The sequence below is a fragment of the Perissodus microlepis genome, chromosome 14, assembly GCF_051167445.1.
Source record: "Perissodus microlepis isolate ML-2025 ecotype Zambia chromosome 14, ASM5116744v1, whole genome shotgun sequence".
NCBI lineage: Eukaryota > Metazoa > Chordata > Actinopteri > Cichliformes > Cichlidae > Perissodus > Perissodus microlepis.
In genome coordinates, this window is record NC_140474.1 from 8,846,114 (window position 1) to 8,868,388 (window position 22,275).

Consider the following 22,275-nt stretch of genomic DNA (forward strand, 5'->3'; position numbering starts at 1 on the left):
GGTAATGCTGCCTTCATAGTTATCGGAAAATTTGGCGTCTCTGTATTTTTCTACAAAAATCGTTTGGATGACTTTTGGAAGCATTTTACTAAAATTAACTGATTTTCGGACCTATCATGCAAAGGCAAAATGAGTATTGTTCTGAGTTAAACTGTTCATAGGGACTTTATGACTTAATCCACAGTATACGATGAGAAGTGACAACTGTAACAGGTGAAATTCCCACAACCTGTCTTGTGGGGTAATTAGGGTTGCCAACCGTCCCTTGAAAAACGGAATCGTTCCGTATTTAGAAACAAAAGTATTGAGCTGAAAAGGGACGCACTTTGTCAAATGGTGAAAAAAATAATTGCACACACAAAAAAAGAGCTAAAAAATTCCCCACACTGGGAAGGGTGAAGACTATCGGGTCGCCCAGCCCTGGCCATGAGGTGTCCCATATTTATTTTTCAGGGAGTTGGCAACCCTAGGGGTAATGCACTTTTGGCCCGGCTTTAGATAAGTCGCAGTTTATGGGCAAACCTTTGGAATGACGACCATGTGCCCAAAACTGTCAGTATAAATACCTAGTGCCCTTTATAGACGAGAACAACTGTCCACAATCAAACAATTTCCAGTGTCATAAGTTCAGCGCGACTTATTAGAGCTGGGTTCTTTAAGTCCCTGTGTACTCTACATATTTCAGCATGTCTGCTCCTATTTTTTAACATAACTAAAATAAAGATGGAATTATATGTACTTATTAGCACACTGTTAAAAATAGCATCTAGTATACTGATTTTTTTTTTTTTTTTTTAATTTCCAATGATTTTATAAAGACCAGAGCCAATCAAGAATTTGTTTGTAATTCAGCACGAAGCACAGCAGGCGGCGCTGATGACATGGAGTTAAGCGGCTGAAATGAGCGAGACACATTTTATTTTGGTTAATACCGTATCGATGTTGTGTGAAATAAAAGACACCGTGGAGCTATTTTTTTCTTTTAGGGAATTTTCTTTTGCTTTTCGATTTATCTCATCAAGCGTCTTGCTAATTCTTACAGTCTTATGACGAGTTCTGGATTTACGACTATATGCCTTTCCTTGATGGCACCTATTCGATAACGAGACGTTAGAATTGAATTAAACCAACGACAGAAAAGTGCACGATTTGATAAGAAGGGACTGGTTTGTTTAAAGAGGAGGCTGCTGTTACAAATTCAATGCAGCTGGCTTCATGCCTGAAACTAAAATGTCGGATATCGTAAAGTGACTCATGATGCTGTAACGTCCCTTCCTGCTGGTGCCCCACGCCCCGCCCTTCCCTGCCCCCCCCCCCCCCCCCCCCCCCAAACGATGGAACAGGAAGTTCTTCTATTATATCAAAACTTGTCTGAAGAATAAAATCCACAAAATCTCTTATAGCAATTACATTTATAGGTAAAATATAAAGTGCGTGGAACTTAAAAACATCGAGCGTAGAACCAGAACGCCGCATTTCTTGAATGGCTTTATGGCTTTATGTTGCCCCCTTGTGACCAAACCTGCAAACTGCATCCAGCCTTTAAAATACAAAACGAGTATACTGACAGAAGAAACAGCTGGACTTGAATCGCTAAACACACACGCGGGTGAGGATTTCACGGATATTCCTCTAAGACGATTCATGGTAGAAATAGCAGTAAATGGCTATTATTTTCTTTAGCTGATTTTTGTGAATGAGACAGTAACACGTTCCCTCTCAGATGGCTGGAATGGAGAACTCTACCAGCGGGATTATATATGAATACTATTATGATTACCTGGATCCCGTGATTGTGGATGAGAGAAAGTTAAAGTACTATAAATGTAAGTTGTTTATTTTAACGCTTTACATAATTGTTCTGTCTTGCTTTTATTACACGAAGATAACACATTTTCTATTCTCCTTCCAGATTCCGTTGTTATAATATTTTGGGTAGTCGTCATTACCTTTGTGGCATGTCTTTTTCTCACTTTGAATCTACTGTCTCGCAGTGGAAACCTACCAAAGTAAGTGTAAAGGTCAATTGCCTTTAAAGTGCGTTTTCTAACTGAAACATGTATATGCGTTTCAATATGCGTAATCCCTAAAGGGCTGCTCATACTTAAAATTGTCTTGTTGTCTTTGCAGGAATCACACGTCAACTAATTCACTAGAGACTCGATCTTTATGAGAGCATAGTGAAAAACGGAGGCGATGGACTCAAATTCAAAATGTGATGATAAGGTGCAGCAGCACTAATGAAATTTAAAATGAGAAGAAGTGACCATCATTCCTAACATCTCGCAAGATCACTGCAAAGTTCAAGGCTTCCTTAACCATTAAAAAAATGTTACGTAACAGCTGCTTTGAGCTTTAAACCACAGTGTGTGTGTGTGTGTGTGTACATAAGAGCAAGGACAGCGAGAGTATATTAGGCAGCTTTGCTCCTTCCATTTTCATTTTAGTCCCAAAACTTTCTGCTCAAAATTTGTACATACAGTACTTTGGAAAAGTTCTGAGCCACCTCTCATTTCTTTGCATTTTACTAGGTAAATGGGAACATGTAAACATACAGGGACATACGGTATACAAGCCAAAACAGACTTTGTATAGTTCTAACAAGTTTTAAAGTCACCTTTTGTATGACTGACTTTTTGTAGTTTCTTTAAGAATTCTTCAGGAATGGTTCTCCAAGCTTCTTGAAGAACATTTAAAGCTCTTCATTGAGGTCCAAATCAATCCACAACTTTCATTGTGTTTTTTCAGTGTTTTGGGATCATTGTCATGCTGAAAAATGAAGTTGTTGCCAATCAAACTCTATAAGTACTTTACTGTGTTAATGACAAGATGTCAAATACCACAGACTGAAAGGCAGTCCCAAACCACGACAGAGCCTCCATTTAAAAAAAAAAAAAAGGCTATAGACACTCACTGTTGTACCTCCTCCGTACATTTCCACAATGGTTTGAATGAAAAATTTTACATTTGGATTTATCACACCATAAGACCTTTTGCCACTGATTTTCAGGACAGTTCTTGTGTAACTTGTCACACCTCAGCCTTTTCACTTCATTTTCCTTCATTAAGAATGGCTTCTTGCCAGCAACCCTTCCACTGAGACTATTTCTAAAGGTCTTGGTGAGCAGTAGATGAACAAAACTGAAGGTTTAAATGCATCTCACAGGTCCTGTGTCACGTCATTTGTTGTTTCCCCCCCCCAGTTTTGCATGAACAGGACTAAAAATTACTAGATTTCTGGTTCCTTGCAAGCAAAATATGAAGAGCCCAAGACTTTGGAACAGTACTCTACATAAAAATATGAACAAAAATCTTAGATGTCTTATTTTGATACATATGTCTTTAGTTTTATACTAAAGGAAACAATGTCAAGAATTCCACCTGCAAACATAGCATAGCTTAACATAAGTTATGCTTCCATCCACATGCTCTTCCTTCTTTGTGACTTCCCAATATAAGGACAATTAATACACACAAAACCAGAAGTACCAATTATTTTTAAAGATACAATTTAAAATTAGTCTTTTGTCAAGTTGTTTGTTATGTTTAGACAACACTAGTTTATCATTAAGTGAATTTTCTTTATACTTGAATGATTCATAGGTCAGAATTAGGTGGCTTAACAAAAGATATTCCTATAAAAATATCAGGTACAAGGACTGGACTGAAAATGAATAATAAAGCAGCAAATTTCAAAATAAAAAACGGTGATTGAAGACACACACACACGCGCGCGCACGCACGCACGCACGCACGCACACTTGAGGTTAATGAGTTTAAAATAACATTCAAATTAACAACAGATTTGTAAATCAACATTTTATGACAAGACAGTTTTACAAAAGTTTACAAAATATTTTAAGTCTATTTACAGGAAATAAATGCAGCTGAACAGAAGTATGTGAAGTCTCATTTGGTCTATTTTAAAGAACACATTAAGTGTTCAGATATAATTTATATATTCAACTCTTCATGGTGATGATGTCATTACAGATGGCTCTTATGTCTGCTTTCTTCTGGGATGATTTCACTTTCTTGCACTTGGCTCCGGTCACCAAACTGACATGAGACAGGAAGAGATCAGCCGATGTGGCTCCACTCCACACCTCATGGATGTACAGTGACAGCAGAGACAACCCTGCTTCTGGAAACAAGAAAACAAGACATCAAACTCATTTACAAAACAACCTATTAAAACTTATTGTCACTTTGGGACTTTAAAGATACTGAAAAAGAAAATGTAAACATGTATTTACTATTTCCTTCTATATTTAAATGTATATTTTTACGTACGATGGATTCTACATCAAGATAAAAATATGTTTGACAACATATATTATAACTGTAGGCTTTCTTTTTTTAGTTCATGCTTTGACAAATGTGGCAAATACAGAGTATCTAATCAATGTAGGGAATATACAGTTGAATTCATAACTTCATTTTGTTAAAAAACACCAAATATAGAATATTCAACCATTTCTTAGACCACCTGTCAAAAAAAAAAAAAGAAAAGAATATTTAAGAAATCTCTAAAACGTGTTTAAAACTAAATATTATGCCATTTATTAGGCAAAATCCTTTGGTCCTAACAGGAGTTGTCATTCTTGCTGGCATTGCAATCTCTTTTGTTACTAAGTTAATAGTTTCCAGCTGTTCTCAAAGACTTTGTTTGTGCAAACTATCTCTGAAGGATTCAAGTCTGGACTTTGACTTGGTCAGTCCATCAGTCTAAATTCCTTTTTCTTAGTCAAATAGTTTCTGCACAGCTTTCAAGTATGCTTGGGGTCATTGTCCTGTTGGTATATGAGCCAAACAGTTTCTGTGCAAGAGTTTAAACTTAGATTCGTCCCTCCAAAGTACCTCTTTCCAGTTATCTACAGTCTACCATCTGTGCTCTTTGGCAAATCCGAGATGTTTCTGGATGTTTACAGGCCCCAATAATGTTTTTATACCAGCAGCTATTCGTCCTTTTAAGTCTTCTTTATTCAGTTGTCTGAATAAATTGTGGAGGTAATTGTGGAGACCTTCTCAGACTGATCTAGAAGCATTTATCTCTACTTGAAGATCAACACTGGTCTTCCTTCTGTCTCTAGTACTTAAAATCTTAAGTTGATTCACATCCACTTCTGTAAGTTTTCATTTTCTGCTTCCTTTTCTTCCTCTGGGCCTTTTCGTAACTACCAGTTCAGCAGTTGACTTCAGGGCATGCTTGACCTCACTGTGAGAATAATTGCCCAGTATTGCCCTGTTTGTCTCAAAGACCATGCAGCACCACGAAGTGCAAACTTTTTCCTTTTCAGCGAGTTCTCAACATTTCACCGTTTCGAGCACGAGTGAGGAATTTCAAACATTTTTATTCCCACATTTGAGCTTCTCTGAGGAGTCAGAAATTAATCATTTAACCAGTAAAACTAATTTTTCTCTTCTGGAATGCAAGTAAGCAACTCTAATTTATCATCTTGATAAAAAAATTAAAATGTGCTTTACTATTGTTCCTTCCCTTTTATAAACCAGTAATTTTGAAAAGCCATGGCTAATAACAATAATTGTATTTAAGTCCTAAAAATATAATTTCAATTAAAGATATTTTGCATACTGGCAGATTAAAAATGACAAAATAAACGATTCTGGTAATTACCAAAAGTGTAAAAGCAGTATGCTTTTGTCAGGGCTTCCATCTTTGTGTTCATCTTTTGTAAGTAATTATGTTTGTTAATGTAAGTTTCCTGCAGCAGCAGCAGCATTGTGACATCTAGGGACCGCGACAATAATCTCAATTTTAAATCCTTTCATACTATATATGTTAACACTACATCCCACTTGTTTAACTGAGATAACTCATCAGTTACAATTACAGAATGAGGGTTTGGAAAAAGTAGCAGGCTCTTACCAAGTCTAGTCTGATCATGTGTGGCCTCTAGGATGCAAGCAGAGACAACTGCCTGATGCAGCTCTGGAAGGTTGCCTTGGATCTCTAGCAAGGAGATCATAATCTTGGTGAAAAGCTGTAAGGTTTCTGCTCTTGCTGAAATGCTGGAGTGACAGTGAGCTTCAAAGGCCTGATGATAGAGCCGAAGGAGGTCCGCTTTCAAGCCAAGATCAAGCAGCACAACATCCACAATTTTTGTGTGCTTGATCACAGCCTTTTCAAGCCAGAGCAAGAATTCTTTTGCCCTGTTTTCATCATACGAGTCCTCCACCAAGCACCTCAGGGACCACTTTGTAACCAGGTGCGCAGTAATCCTGGCCAGCCAGCTGGGATCCAGCTTGTCTGTTGGCAGAGCTGGCTGTGGTTCAGAGAGTTGGAAAGCAGGCTCCCAGTGAACAAAGATATTGGTGAGGTAAAGTTTACACTCTGTCAGAAGACTCTTATCTTCATTTTCGGTCTCTGTGTCTTCTGCCAACTTTTCTCTTCGCATATAGACGTGGGAAAGGAAGCTCTTAACTCGGGCCTTATCCTTTCTCATCCCTAAAGAGGAATATGGACAAAACGATATACAATGTGACAATGCAATATAACAAAACTCTAAATTTTCCACTTCTTTATAAACATGACACTTGTTAAGCCTGATTTTTATTGCTGTTCTTTCGTCAGCCGTTCCTTTGCATTTGCTTTTAACTCTAAGGCCAAGTTTCTGAGTTTGGCTGCAAATCAGGCACATTCATGAAACCATATAAATATCAAATATGAAGTATCTACTATTTAGAGATAGCACTTAGAGTAAGTAGTTATCAAAGCTACACAAAGTAAAGATATTACAAAGTATCTTAATCACAACTGCAAACATGGGTACAAAGTGGGTCATACCACATTTTAATGCCAGTTAGTTTCATTCAAACACCTCATATATGTTTATCATGTTCATGCTGTTAAGTTTCAACTGGTAGTTTTTTTTAATTAGCTGTTTAAATAAGGCTTTTTTAGGGTTGAAAAATGATCAGTATCTCCTTTTCCATTATGGGCTTGGAGGATGTCCATCAAAGACTACCGTGGCAACTGTACAAGATTCTCTGTATGTTAGAATTTGTTAAAAGCACTCACCCATCACCTCCTTCACTTTGTGCTTTTCTGACAAGGCTTGTATTTGGGTAAGAAGTTCTGTATTGTGGGACGAGGAGGCCCAGCAGTGAAGCAGAGCGAGGGCTTCGGTGCAGGACAGAGGCTGTGGGTGGAGCGTGAGCCGGTCTGCCTGTTTGCTTACATGGAGAGCAGTCGCACGATGCTTCAGCACAGAGCAAAGAGTCTGTAGAAACAAGCTGAGCTGAGCAGCCTTCAAACCCAACCTGTCAGAAGGAGATGAAACAATGACATCTTTCATCAAAAGACAGTTAACATTTACTGGACATCTTAGGTTTCATCACTGCATGTGTGAATAAAAGTTTTGGGTAAAGTGCCCGAGGTGTGGACTTTCTAACAGCCCTGAATGATGGATGAGACACGTTACCCGAGATGTCTCATGATAGTTGACGCCACACATAAGAATTCACTGATGAGTGGCGGAGGAAGACATTTCACAAAGCTCTGAGGTTTCTCCTCAGCAGATAAGGAGGTCTTTGCTTCATCCACCTGCTTCTCCTTCTGCCCGAGGGCCGTAAACCACAGCACATGAAACAGATCGATGATGGCGCACAGCAGCTGCCAATCCAGATTCCTGTCAATTAAAAACAGACATATGTAACAAATATGTAACTGATGAAAATCATCATTAAAATATCAAAATAAAATTAAAATATCAAAATAAAGAACCAAAATTTAACAGCAAACCTTAATTTAAGGCTCACCTTTTTTCAACTATTTGCATTATCCAGGTTAGGAGCCCAGAGGTCTTGGTGAGGTTATGCGCCGCTTTGGTCACATGAGCAGCCTGACACAACACCCTGATGATCTGTGCCTAAAAAGTGAGAAATACATGTACATGATATTCTTATTTTTCCTGTTTGTGTACATTTCAGAGAATCACGCACCTTATCCTCAATAATGTGTTCGTTTTCAGAACTTTACGGTGGTACTTTCTGATCTCTTTCTTCATTATGTGAAGGATTTGGCTCTATAACCTACTAGTGTAATGAATAACTATCTTATTATTGGTGTTTTTCATTATACGCAGTAATAGCTGAGTAATGTGTAGTCCATTCTGCACAGAGTTGTTATAGTTTTTCTATTTTCTAATGAGTTTTTATCTTGTTTTTTTTTTTTTTTTATTATTCATTTTAGCTTCAATAGGTTTCCAGAGTGGGTTTGCTTGTTTCAGGTTAGCTTTTAGTCCTCGACCTCAAGTTCAGAGGTCAAGTTTTCTGAAAATTCTGTGAATGCGTTAACTCAAGAAGAAAGTCACCTAGGATTTTCATATTCATACAATAGGTGCATCTACTAGGAGGCTGAGGGGTAGCACTGGTAACCGCTAGTATTTTTATTATTTGAAAATGTTTAGTTTTACTTTAATTTTTATCAATTGTATCAGTTTCAGCGTTAGTTTAAGTCCTTTTCTTTATTAATATCACAGCAGTTATATGCTAATGGTAGCATTTAGTATCGCTATTACAATAAAAACAACTTTTTGAAAGCAGCTAACACACAGTCACACATCCACAGTCACAAAAATTGATCAAGGGCTCATCAGACAACTTAATTATATTAAGTAAATAACAAATTGTGCCAAACTAACATTAATACTAAAACTAAGGATATTTCTTCTATATTTTTATTTTAGTTTTCCAAGTTCAAAAAGATTATTTCAGTAGTTTTTGTTTTTTAAACAATCTGGTTTTTATTTTTACTTTAGTAAACTATAATTTGTTTTCATTTCCAGTTTTAGATTTTAAGTTTAGCCGTAGTTAACTATAATAACTTTTGTTCTGCATGCAAACTAATTTTCTAATCTTTTCGAGCCCCAAAAACAACAGTTTCCTGAATCCACCGGGTACAGCATGATGTTTTCTTTCCTTCTCATCACACAAAATAAGTTGCTGGGTGTGCAGAGAGGCAAAAGCAACTGCATTAAGTTGGCCCCAGAGATCCACCTGAATAGTGAACTCCCCCAAAGCTGGCAGCAAAGGGGTCAGATTTTCACAGTTTGCTAGAAATGACTGAAATCACAGCAGCTCATTTGCCCCCGATCTCACCATATTCTTAGCATCCTCCTCTATCACACCAATCCTGTACATATCCTCCTTTAGTACATCCATAAACCTTCTGTTACAGAAGTAACTATAAAATAGATTCAAGGAGAAAGCACATGTCCTAAAGACACAGGAATATATTTGACATCTAGAACATAGCGGGCAAACAGATGGATAAATTACTGTTTGAACGATGTGGTAATGTGGAAACATTTGAAATGTTATCAATCTGTGTCTAATGCACATAGATGAGTTGACTAATGAGGTAGCAGTGTACCATGAGTCGTCTGAAATGGTTTTCAACCAAGAACCAATTAATTAGAATCATATTATGCACTTATACACGTGTGAAACCGGTTGCTGTAGGGGTTGAATTTAAGAACATAGACATCAAGTCTTGCTTAGAAAGAAATTGATAGCATGGTAAATATTTTGACACAAATCTAAGCCCTTGGAGGAAACTGTATCAGTGAGAGCATATTCACATAAATCAGCAAAAAAGACAAGCTCACTGTCATGCCAAACCTTGAACAATCACAGATATAAAAATGCTGTCAGGAGAGAGATTAGTGAGACAAAACAAACCATAAAGGCCCTGGTTGGTCTGAAAATGTCAATATATCACCCAATAGTAATACAAAAGTTTGAAAGGCTCAATCTTCCTTTAGATTTAACTGTTTTAGGACATATTGTCTTGATCTAAAATGAAGATTTCTTCAAAACTCAACTAGAAAAAATGGTGACACAACTACAGACAGACAAGCGTGTACCTGGAAGTGTCCATCACACAGAGGGCTGCTGCTGAAGCCTAAAAGGATCTGAAAGATGCCTTGCTGGTTGCACAGGTCATAGCAGTGTCCATCTTTCATCCCTTGCTCCAGCACGCTTAGAATCCACTCACGTTCCACCTTGTGCTGCAGAAAGAAAGAAAACACAAACAGTCACGACTCCCACGTCTTTCAACCCTTCACAAAAACGGATAACAGTCTAAAAAAAGGCCTGAGCTAAGCAAACAAACCGATAAAGGTTGCTCATTCAAGAGGAGTTTATTTGGACAGTCATTTAAGTTCAAGGAAGCGTCACCAATCATGTTTAATACCAGACGGCCCCAGAATACAAAAACAGTGTTTTCACCAGTTTCTTTACCTCCAAGTCAAAGCTGTAGAAAAGCTTAAAAAACTCAGGGACTCTTCTGAAGTCCAAACTCTGGTGGGATAGCAGAAATCTGTTCAGCACCACATACATGTGGTCCTCTGGGAAAAGTGAACAAACATGTGAAGGTCAAGGATTCTTTTGTTATTACAGGAAAAGGTAGATAGAAAAACAAGTGCAAACCATGACTGTGATTCTTATTCAGGATAGATTAGCCTAAAACCTACTTTCAACCTAAAAAGCATCTCTCAGTAAATAATAAGGGTTATGTCAGCAGAAAGATATTCAAGTTTTCAGGGTTACACACCAGGTTTGAGCATCTGCTGAGCCACTTTGGTGATGTAAGTGGTCATGACAAATGGGAGTCTTTGATTCTGTTGCTGAATTCCATTTTTTACCATGTCCATCAAGTAGAGCAGCTGTGAGACAAAAACAAGCCCGTCAGTGTTTCCAAACACACAACATTTATACACACACACATAAGATTTCTCTAATATTTTACCTGTCTCTTTTCTCTGAACTGAGCACCCTCCAGATGTTGGTAGAAGCAGCTAAGCACGTGGTACGCTGCCGCCCTCACCTTTGGATCATAGCTACTCAGGGCCATTACAGTTACTCCAAGAGCGTGGCTGGATACAAACTTCAGGCAGTCAATAACACATTCTGTCAAATAGGAGGAAATATGCAACAGATATAAGAAGTGATAATTTAAACTAATTATACTGAGTGACGACAACCAGTGAAATATGATACCTGGCCGCAATATGGCGCTGAACAGAGGCAACAGGAAACACGGATCATACAAATTCCCAAGATCTTTCACTTTATTATTATTGTAGAGAGGCTCCATGCTTTCCTGAGAGAGGGTAAGAACATGTACATTACACAAACATATAATGCAGTGTGTCATTTACCACTAATGGACACCGATCAGGCATAACCTTATCTTTTGCTGCCAGCGCAGCCCTGACCCGTCTGGGCATGGACTCCACTAGACCCCTGAAGAATCTGGTGGAGTCCATGTTAGCAACAGATCATTTAAGCCCTGTAAGTTGCAAGGCGGGGCCCCATGAATCCGACTAGTTTGCCCAGCACATCCTACAGATGCTTGATTGGATTGAGATCTGGAGAATTCAGAGGACAATTCAAGTTTCAATCTTGTTGTTGTGCTCCTCAAACTACTCCTGAACCAAAGCATTTGTGGTGCATTATCTTTCTGAAAGAGCCCTTTTTCCATGAAAAACTGTACATGGTCTGGAACAATGCTTAGGTAGGTGCTACGTGTCAAAATAACATCTAAATGGATGGCAGGACCCAGGGTTTCCCAGATAAAGATTTCCCAAAGCATCAGGCTGCCTCCGCTGGGTTGCCTTTTTTCCATAATGCATCCTGGTGCTAGGTGTTCCCCAGGTAAGTGATGTAGCTAGCAATCCGAGGTCCAGTTGTGATGCTCATGTGCCCATTGTTGGTGCCCCCGACAGCATGCAGGGGTCAACGTGGGCACTTTGACTGGTCTGCAGCTGTGCAGCCCAATACACACCAATCTATGATAAACTGGGCATTCTGACACCTTTCTATCAGAACCAGCATGAACTTTTTCAGCAGTTTGACCTATAGACGTTTATCTACTGGAATGAGAACAGGGACCATCATGACTCTGTCGTTGTTTTATCACTGTTCCATCCTTGGACCTTTGATGAATACTGACCACTGCAGAGCAGGAAAACCACAAAAGTCTTCCAGTTTTTAGGTTCTCTGACTCAGTCATCAAGATATCAGAATTTGGCCCTTGCTAAAATCCTCAAATGCCCATTTTTCCTCCTTCCACCAAATCAACTCTGAGGACAAAATGTTCACTTGTTCCCTCATTGATCCCACCCACTAACATACGGCATGATAAACACAAAATAAGTGTTATTCACTTCACAAGTCAGGGGTCATGACATTATGCCTGATCGGTGTAAATCTGAAAAGTAAATATGATGTTAAACATTAACCTGCGGGATGATTTTGCGCTGCTGTGGAAAGTGTGCAATAGTTTGCAACATCTTGTCAGGTTTGAGGAGAGCCAACAGGTCATCTGAGCTGGTCTGCTTCCACAGAGAAGCTCCCAGGCTTTTACTGGTCTTGTGGTGCTCCACTGCTGTTGGGCCCCACAACAATGACCTGCAGTTGAAAACTCACACTGAGTTTTTGTATTAAACAAGCACACTTCTAGCATTTAGAACATAAAAAGATGAATTCAACCTACTGGAACTTCAGCAGGCTGACTTGGTTTCTTTCATATTCCTGAAGAAGCAGCAACAATTTTTGATCTGCAAAACAGAAGAAGATATAAGAGGATAAGACAATAAAAACACAAAAAAAGAAAAAAGAAAACAGATTTTCTTGTTTTACCTGAAGTACTCAGCGTAGCTCCGTATGCTCCCAAAAGTACAACAAAATGATTGATGTTGCAGACACTCGGGCTTTTCTTCACCAGACAGAGTAGGAGGAATACCAACTCTTCTAAAATGACAACAAATGTGTGTATTTGTGATTAAATTGTGATTTGGAATCTTTAAAAAAAAAAAAAATCTTTATTGCATTGTACCTTTAATCTGGCAGCTGTTAGACTCTTCAGAGTCCAGCATGGTGGGCAGGAACAGAGAATGGCTGGAGATCATTGTGTAAAGAGTGGGTAAAGGTATCAGGTCCTTTTGAACCTCAGTGCCACAATACATCACTTCCAACAGGCTGCTCAGAGTGTTCAGGAAGTGGTGATCTCTGTAGCGATATCTGAAAGATTTAAGAATATTTTACAGTCAGTCAGCAAAAGTTATGAAACATTAAATAGCAAAATGGATTTAAATAGATAACTTACTTTAGTCCATTTTTGACAAAATTGTTCCACTCAGATGCAGTGATGTCTTCTTTGGATATCTGTATAAAGAAAGTAAGTTAGGAAATGCAAAAAGTTTAAAACTTACAAAATGTATGCGTGAAGTAAACCCACTAGGACTCGCTGTAGTCTTTTTAAGATGCTGTGCTCCTGCTCTAATGGGGAAGTAGCCTGATCTCTCGAGTGACTGTAAGAGGCAATGAGACACTTGATAGCTGCAGTGGCGACAGACTTCCTCCATTTTTCCTGTTCTTCTGGGCAATCAGCCAGCTTGTCACTGATAACATCTACTAGTTGCCATCTGAAAGAGCAAAGAATATTCATCAAATAAGTTTTGACAGGATCGTTTATTTCTTTTTTGTAGTTTTGTAGTGCGACTATAAATTTCACCTTTCAAAACTGTCCACATTTTGAAGAGCACTGGGAAGACTGTTGATCAAATCCCTAATGTCCTTGATGTTTGCAGAGAGCTTTATCAAACTGCCTAGAGTTTCTGTAAGCTGGGCTCCGGACTCCTCTGTCAGGTTTCCCAGAACACACTGGGAGAACTTGGCGAGTAACACTTGCTTCAAGGCTTTCAAAATGTCTTTTTGCACTATGAAACAACAGCAACCAAGCATATCTCAATTAGTATATCTATAGCAATACGAGATAAAACAGTAACAATTATTTGTTTCAGTACGTACCATCTTTGGGTCTGGCTGGGTCCTCTCTGCTTGCCACACGTAAGTACATATTAATCAGTGGAAGGAAGGCTTCCGATTGGTCAGAAAGCTTCTCCATGTTTTCAGGTTCAAGACACCACATCTCAAACCGGAGCCGGTGAGTGGAGCAGTTCTGCAGCAGGAGAGAGCTGATAGCCAAGGAGTCTGAGAGTGGTCTTTGGAGACAGTGCAACAGCACATCTGTGTGGAGGAGCTTTGCACTGCTTGGCTCACTGGATAGAAACTGGAGCAAAAATGCCTCCAGTGCAGGCTTGGAACAGGACAGCAGCAGAGTGCCCAGACCAAAGAGGTGCGCCTGTGTCAGAAATGTGCCATGGTCCTGGGAGGCCGTATATTTACACTCTGTGAGGATCTGTAGAGCTGCCTGACCGTAAATGCTGAGCTCAAAATTTGCCCCCTTACTGCTACTGGGGGAGATGAGGCTGTTGTGTGGGAGGAGAAGCAACTTGGAGACAACTTCCCTCAAATTACTGGAATCCATGTAGTTGTGCAGAGACAGGAGGCCCTGGAAAGTTCTGGAGTGTTTCTTTGCCGGTTTAGAGCCCTTCCCCACCAATTCCTGGAGAGCAGCTCTTTCTAAAGCTCCCATGTAACTCCTCAGAAGCTCTAGATGATTTAGTTCTTGAAGAACAGGGGCACAGAGCTTCAGGAGGACCAGAATATTATCTGTCATCAGTGAACACAAGTGCTTAAGTCTGACAGGGTTTAGAGAGTGAGGAGGCATGGCAGATAGCTCCAGAGCCAGAAACCACTGCTCCAGATATGGATGCTTGAAGATGGAGCCAAGAGCTGAAAGAAGGATCTAAAGAAAGAGAGTTTCATTAAAAAAATCCTTCACTCCAAAAAAGGAGAATATTGCAAAGTCTGAAAAAACACAGTAAACGCATCATTTTTCTAACCTGCTGAATATTAACTTCAACCGTGGAGGACTGGTTAAGTTCCAGAAAGAGGTCTGACCCTTCTTGGGATTTCTCTACAGCTAGTTCAGAGTTTTTTGCCTCCTGAAAGCCTTGGAGCTTGATCACCATCTTTTCGAGTATTTCCATCAAGGTCCTCAACACGGAAGCTCCTACGTCTTTAGAGAACTGTGAAGAGGGAAATGATGCACTGTTTACATATTCAACAATGTGAGGAGGACGGGGCTTGTTTTGCGCACCTACCGTTCCAAAGTTTTCCACAGTTGATCTGATGTAGAGTAATATCTGCTTGATTGCAACTGGAAACTCTGCCAGAGAAAAGGAAGCTAGAGCTTCTTCTGCACTTTTCCTAAAGGTATCCTTAAGCAAAGTGTCTGGACCTTGGATGTAGGCAGCTTTCATCAGTGCAGTGTATGATGTTTGATCTGATAATCCTTTTGCATGGCATTCAGAAGACTGGAACTAACAAAATAAACAAGAGTTTATTTATGTCTAACCATGTCTGGTTAGGCAATCTCGTTGTATCACTAAAAACCCACCAATTCTTCACGGCACTGCTGTGGTAGCCACTTGGAGTAATACTGATGAAAACATACAATGGCTGAATGAGGAGAGGTAAAGCATTCAGAGGAGACAAACTCTTTATCGTACTGCAGCAGAGCCAGACAGAGAGGGAGCGGCTCTCTCTGACAGTGCAGCACATCTGAGAGCACTGCAGCCAAGTATTCATATACCATCCCTAAGAGACACAAAGACAGATGGTTACAGACATCATAGATCACAGTACATTTACTTTTCAATCAAAGTGTCCATGAACAGAATGGGTAAATGTCTTTTTAAACATTAATTACAGGCTATGGGCCAGATTCACTAAACTGGGTTTTGGCATTAAAAACAACAACAACAAAAACCCACAATGTATTTACAAAGAGAGCGCAGTGATTGCCAATATTACCTACATGTGATGGGATTGAGATGGGAACTCTTGTTCCCATCTCAATCTCATCACATTTGCAATCAAAATCTCGAGATTTTGTTGCAAATGTGTTTGTTGGAGATTCTTTCTCAAAGTGCAAAATATAGGCAAAGAATATTTAAATCAAGCAAATTAAGTTCCTAAAGTTTGCGACACACAGTTTAGTACTAATTACAGCAATATTTAATGTGGAGAAAATGTCGTATTTTTTGAGCTTGATATTGAAATGGACTGACTGTGCCTGTGATTGCACTCACATACAATTTTGTCCCGTTTAGTAAATCTGGCCCTATATTTAAAGTTGTACTTCTTATACTGCATAACAAATTTCATGCTTTCATTTTTTTTTTTTTTTTTTTGCAAATTTGTGATTTCACTCTTTGTCACAAGTGAGGCGGAGGTCCTTTACCACTATCTGCTGGCAGCTTGTTTCGGGCCTCCAGGGTAGCGGGTACCAGGGCACTGAAGGGGAAGGTTTGCATGATGAGATCTTCACTTACAGCTGGGCCGAACTCCTCCAACTCACCATCACTGGCCTCCATAATGATATCGAGCATGTCTATGACATCTGAGATGAAAAAATAAAAAGCATAAACATTCACAGACATACTTGAGCCCTGAAGAATACAGCGTTGATTCCACATTTAAATCCTTACCATCTATGTGAGAAACTGGGACACTGGCTGTGTCACCCTCCTGGCTACTCAGATTCGCTTGCAGATAACCTGCTTCCTGGACCAGGCTGGCCACTTTATCTGTGTATTCATAGGAACTGCACACCAGTTTAACCAACACCTAGAGCAAGAGGCAGATTTTAAGAGTTTATTATCAGGCATAAGGATTAAAACCTTTATTTTTTCCAACCTCCAATATGACGGCTATGTAGAAAAGTAGGGAAAAAAAAAAACTGGAAGACTTACCCGCTCCAAGAACTGAATAACAGTTTCTTGCTGGTTTGGCTCTAGTCTGGCCAGCTGTTCAAGCCAGAGCTCAAGCTCAGTCCAGGTGTGCTCGAACACACCAGTGTCCTTTAGTACCTAAATACAACAAAGGACACCAATTGCTTTAGCAGTACTGCTGGAGGAAATTTGTCCACACGAATATAAACCTTAAAATAAAATCCTTAAAAGACTTTAGCTTAAGCTGCTCTGATTTCATTAACTTAAAAAAAATTCAATGGAGGATTGAACTGTACCCTACAAAAGATAAATATCTGCTAACATACATACATGTAATCCCTCCAGGAATGATGCCCTCGTATATAAAAATATAACATGCACAAGTGGACCAATCTTGAATAAATAAGCACTAATTCAAATATCTAAATATATACAGTATGTCTCATATAATGCAGACTGAAAGCACAGAGGAAAAGGCAAAATGCTCCTTACTTTTAGAACAAGCATCTGTGTGGAGGCTTTCAGGTGGCTGCTGCTGCTGCTCACAAACATCTTGAGAAGCAGGTAAAATACCGATTTCTCTCCAGATGATGAATCTTTATCTGCAGCACCCTGTAAACACAGAAAAACTATTTAGAATAAATGTGTTTTAAACCAAAAATAAAAATAAATCAGAGAATTTAACCCTCTTACCTGCATACGGAACCAGGAGAATTTGCTTGCGGGAAGATCCAAGGCCAACTGCAGTACGTGGTGCTGCAAAACTGGGGGGACTTCATCCTTTATTCCTTTCTCTGACACAATGCCTGGACAGATAAAAAACAGTGTCAAAAGACATTTATTGGAAAAAATAAGCTTTAAAAAAGCAAAAGTTGGAGCTTAATAATGCCAAAAACATTACCCTTTAAAAGCTTGCTGAAGTCAAATTTGCACTGACTAACCAGATGCGGCACCACTTTCTGGTAAAGGCATATGACCTGAAGAATCAGAGCCTTTAGCAGAATGACCTCAGCTGTATCTTCAGCTGTTCCAAAATAAAGCACACAAGACAATCAACTCAGATCTTTTTGGGTTTTTTTAAAAATAGGATTAATTGGAATAAACAATAATCATGTACTGTGAATGCTACTACCAGGCACTTTGCATTTAGTCAGTTTAGCATCCCCTTCGCTTTTATCCTTTTTTTCTTCAGAGCCAGCTTTTTCTTTCTTGCTAAGTGACTGCCACTTTTCAATTATGCTTGTCATGTCAGGCAAAATCTGGAACAGAGCATGAACAATGATTCGAGCCTTTAAAGGTGGATCATTTGCTTTTATTAAGGCACTTTCCTGAACCTACCTTGCCGAGCATCTCCCTGTACTGCTGCACTAAATCCTCCATCATCTCAGCAGTGTATAGGTCTGAGCTGCACCACACAGACTTATCCAAAAGATACTCTATGTTCTTACTGGCTCTTTTCAAGATGAAATTGACCACCGACAGGGTTGTAAGGTGTGCTGCTGTATTGGCAAGCTGTCAAATCAGAGAAGACACATTTAAGCCAAAAAAAAAGTTTTCAATCTTTACTGCAGTAATAAGTTTATTTTATGAGGCTCAGTCACTTACAATAAGGCCCTGTGTGAAGAAGCTCTTGTTGCAGACTGGAGGAAGAGATATCACCATCACCATGGAGAGCAGGCGAGGCAGAGGGATGACCTCCTGAGTTTGAAAGACTGTGGAAATCTCTGGCTGGGCCTCGTAGATCTGATATAGAAATGCAAAGGTGACGATTACCATCTAAAACTGATAAGATATTATCTTAACACCTTTACCACCAACAGTTACCTTTTTAAGAAGCTTCACATTGTCTTGCCAAGTAGTTTTGAGGCGCGGAGCATATGCATACTGAGTCTCCTTGAAGTATCTGGACAAAATATCGGGGGTAGCTTTCAGCACATTCACCACAAGATCTGCCACCAGTTCATCCTCAGTCGCCTGTTTCAGCCCCACCAAAAACTGGAGCAAAACAATGTTACCAGGCCTGCAAAGAGGTAAAATCCAGTGATCCACATGAGAAGTTCTCAGAAAAGGACAATGTGAAATTGGAATGTTAATGACTTACCTGCCAGCTGTGCCAAAGCTGACATCATGAAAGCTGATACCATGCTTACGGGAGCAACACAGATCAAGAAGGAAACTGTGAGCGAGTTCCCGGATGACTGTCATCCCAGAAAGCTCAGTGTTTTCCGACGTCTTAAAAATATCATGTAATTAAATAAAAATGTTACTTGGACATGTTAAAGTAAACTGACCTGACACAATCTTTGTTTCTTTTGACACAAAACAGCAAAACAACAAACGACCTACTCTGTCATCATCCACGGTTGCATCTGCAATCCCATTCCATTTATACAGTGACGCGATGCTGGCCAACACAGCAGGTGTGAAGAAACGTACTTTCTGTGTTTTACTGATGGCTTTGTTTAGAACAACCTAAAGAAAGACAGAAAGGAATACATCTTATTACTAAATCCATGATCTGATCTCAAATGTCCTGGACTAGTACTTACTTTAGTTTTCAATGTGGACAAAATCAGGTTGACTGTGGACATCCGGTCCTCCTTCAGACCTGTATTCAGGATCACTGGCAGGAGTTCTAACACACCAAATGAACATGTTACTCACAGACAGTCCACTGCATAAATTATAATTTATATCTAAATATTACCTTTGATTTCTAATATTTGTCCGACTGTTGCGTTATCACCAGACACCACGAAAGAGAGCACAAACTGGATAAAAGCCTGGCGGACATCAGGTCTACCCTGTAAAATTATAATATCCAGAAAAGATTTATCTACAGAATACAACTTATCTGATGCACATCATAAACCCTGTGGACAAATACTGCATCGCACCTGCTTATCCTTCATCTTTGCCAATCCAGACAGAAATTTGTTAATGTGAAGGTGACTTAAGACCTCTCTGGCAGCTTCTGGACCCTGGGTGACCAAGGCGCACAGAAGACCGAGACACTGGCGGATAAACCTGTGTTCAAAGGGAAACAACATTGGTTTTGAGGCCAGAATGATTTTAAACTGAGTGTCATTGTGCTCCACTGAAATCCACAAATCAACCTGTGGTTTGCTGAACGGAAAGACCCCTGCAGGAGTTTCATGTAGCTGAAAACGGTCTTCTTCACAATGGCATTGCCGACCATGTTGAAATGGGAGAGGTCACTGGCTGTCCTTAGAAGGATCGCCTCCAGGCTCCCAAAAATCAGCATCATCTGTACAGAAACACGATCAGAGTTTAACTCAGAAACCTCAGAAAGAGTGAGCCGGGCCAGAGCCGTCCGCTGAGAAACTAAAGCTTACCTCACTCTCTACGTGTTTTTCTCCTTCGAGCAATTTGAAGATCTCTGCACACTCCATTGAGATTTTAATATAACCTTCAACCACATCGTACAGGTCGGACCGTGGCAACTTCTTAGCGGTCGATATAAACTTCTCCAGTCCTGCAGACGAAAAAAGGAGGGGGGCAAAGGCGGGATGCCGATAAAACAATGCATAGTTGACTGAATGCATAACACAATATTATGACTTCAAGCTGATGATTTGTACATACTATCACTCACCCTTCATGGCTGTGGTCGGGTCCTTCAGCATGGCTTTAAAAACTGTCCCATTGAACTCCGGAATCGTTTCTTTTTTCCGCGGAGTGTCTGACTCAGCAGACTCGTCGTTGCGCCGCTTTTTACCCATTTTGTTATATACAAACAACAATTACCACTGACGTGAGTTTTTTATGCACTATCCTGCCATGTGAGTGTTGTCACAGCACCCACGTTGCTCTGTAAACAGAACGCGGTACAACGGAATTGTCATCCGACCAGAAACGTTCGCTACTGAAATTCAGTTCCGCATTATCATTTAAGTTACTTCAAACAAAATGTATTTTGTCTCCTCCGTCTTTTACATAAAGCACATGCACATTTCATAAAATTTGCGACATTTTACATCCCTTAAACATGTAAGAAAACCAGTTAGCTTATTCGTTTATACTGTCTGCCTTTAGCTTGACGGCTAGGTGTGAAAACTCTCTTAGAAATATTTTTTAATATTCAAGATTTTAATATTCAAGAGGGCACCGGTCTACAACACTTTTGATCCAGTTCTTTCACTTTTGCCTTAAGTCACACACACACACACACACACACACACACACACACACACACATATGTATATATATATATATATATATATATATATATATATATATATATATATATATATATATATACATAGAGCGAGGGAGAGGGGGGTGCTTAAATATTAAAGAATTTAAGAAAGCTAGAAAACTCTTCATACCACCAGGCACCAATTTAATCATGTAATTCACATTTTCTTACAGGCTACAAGTTTTAATCCGATCTGCAGAATTTTGCTCAAGCTTGAATTATTGAATGTTACAATAATGAAGCCTGTCACCAATCAATGATTAATCCCTCCCCAGATGTCATCTTGCACTGGGATCACACCAGCAATAGTTCTTAGACCACAGCCATTTTTCAGACTTGGTCTTATTTGGATGTCTACTTCACACCAGTAATGCTTCTGAGTCTTGCACAGTTATTACACTGTAGTTGACAAAATTAGTATATAGACACACAGATAGACATACTGTCAGTGATATAAAGATCCTTCCAGGATGGTTCTGACTACAGTGGGTGTATTCAGGATGAGATTTTGTCATTGCACAAGAAACACAAACTCAAGATAGGCAGAAAGATAGAAACCCCTTTTTTTCTGCTCCATTTAGTGCTTGCACATTCCACCATCCACATGTGTTTGTGGTTGTCAACACATAGCATTGCTAGCATGCAAAATCCAGTCATGAAAGTGGGCAGGTTGAATTCAAATAGTTGAAATGAAAGATTTGTGTAGTCTGGACTACAAAGAAGAAGTAGAGAGACCTATGAGGGATTGGCCCTCATGCTGTGTATGAGTTTTACATCCTTTTCATTTATGCATGTTTGCAAATCCCCATGCAGACTAGCTCTACCTGCTGCTTAAACTTGTGGGGTCCAAGAACTCTCCGGCTTTGCAAATGCTGCAAATCCCCTGCAAGATACACAGTTTCCAACAGCCTTTATTCTAGTTTTTTATATTTAACTAAAGCATAATAAGTTAGGGAAAACACACATTTTGCTGAGCCATGCAGACATAGTTGTGGCTTAGATTTGTATCCTATTTAAAGTGTATCTGGTTTTTAACCACAGTGGTGCCTTTTCTCAGTTATTCTCTCAGCAAACTTTTGCAGACGCAGCCTAAACAGATCTAAAAGCTGACTTTGATGTGATAAGTAACCAGTGATATAGGTTAAAACGAGCTATGTGGTCTGAATATCCTATTTTGTCACATGGTGTTTGGTTTGCAGCCTTCCCCTCTTGTTCAGCGTCTATTCTTCTTGATTTGCAAAGAGAACATCCAGCAGTTCATCTGGTGGTTGAGCTCAATTCTTTCTCAGAATATCTGACATCCTCATAACACAGGCAGCATTATACATCACACATGATATGTTTTACAACACTAGTCTGCATTTCCAAAACCACACATCTGTTTTT

The 22,275-nt window shown here is 39.5% G+C and overlaps 1 protein-coding gene across 1 annotated transcript; it reads right to left on the reverse strand.

The window, feature by feature from the left end:
• Positions 1-3,804: 3,804 nt before the first annotated feature.
• urb1 (URB1 ribosome biogenesis homolog) lies at positions 3,805-20,513 on the reverse strand. The gene is made up of 39 exons (XM_084951118.1): positions 20,287-20,513; positions 20,027-20,166; positions 19,787-19,938; positions 19,568-19,697; positions 19,378-19,474; positions 19,220-19,305; positions 19,017-19,142; positions 18,772-18,902; positions 18,495-18,690; positions 18,276-18,413; positions 18,009-18,182; positions 17,803-17,929; positions 17,572-17,694; positions 17,364-17,476; positions 17,163-17,282; positions 16,692-16,808; positions 16,428-16,566; positions 16,181-16,339; positions 15,335-15,534; positions 15,039-15,257; positions 14,778-14,963; positions 13,840-14,680; positions 13,544-13,748; positions 13,268-13,454; positions 13,136-13,194; positions 12,866-13,050; positions 12,670-12,780; positions 12,524-12,587; positions 12,270-12,438; positions 11,026-11,128; positions 10,775-10,935; positions 10,580-10,691; positions 10,267-10,373; positions 9,891-10,034; positions 7,783-7,892; positions 7,446-7,652; positions 7,043-7,284; positions 5,891-6,469; positions 3,805-4,144 (listed from the first exon to the last, which is right to left on the reverse strand). The coding sequence occupies exons 1-39, from the start codon at positions 20,411-20,413 to the stop codon at positions 3,963-3,965; spliced, it is 6,768 nt and encodes a 2,255-aa protein (XP_084807244.1). The 5' UTR covers positions 20,414-20,513; the 3' UTR covers positions 3,805-3,962.
• Between the last annotated feature and the right edge of the window lie 1,762 nt (positions 20,514-22,275).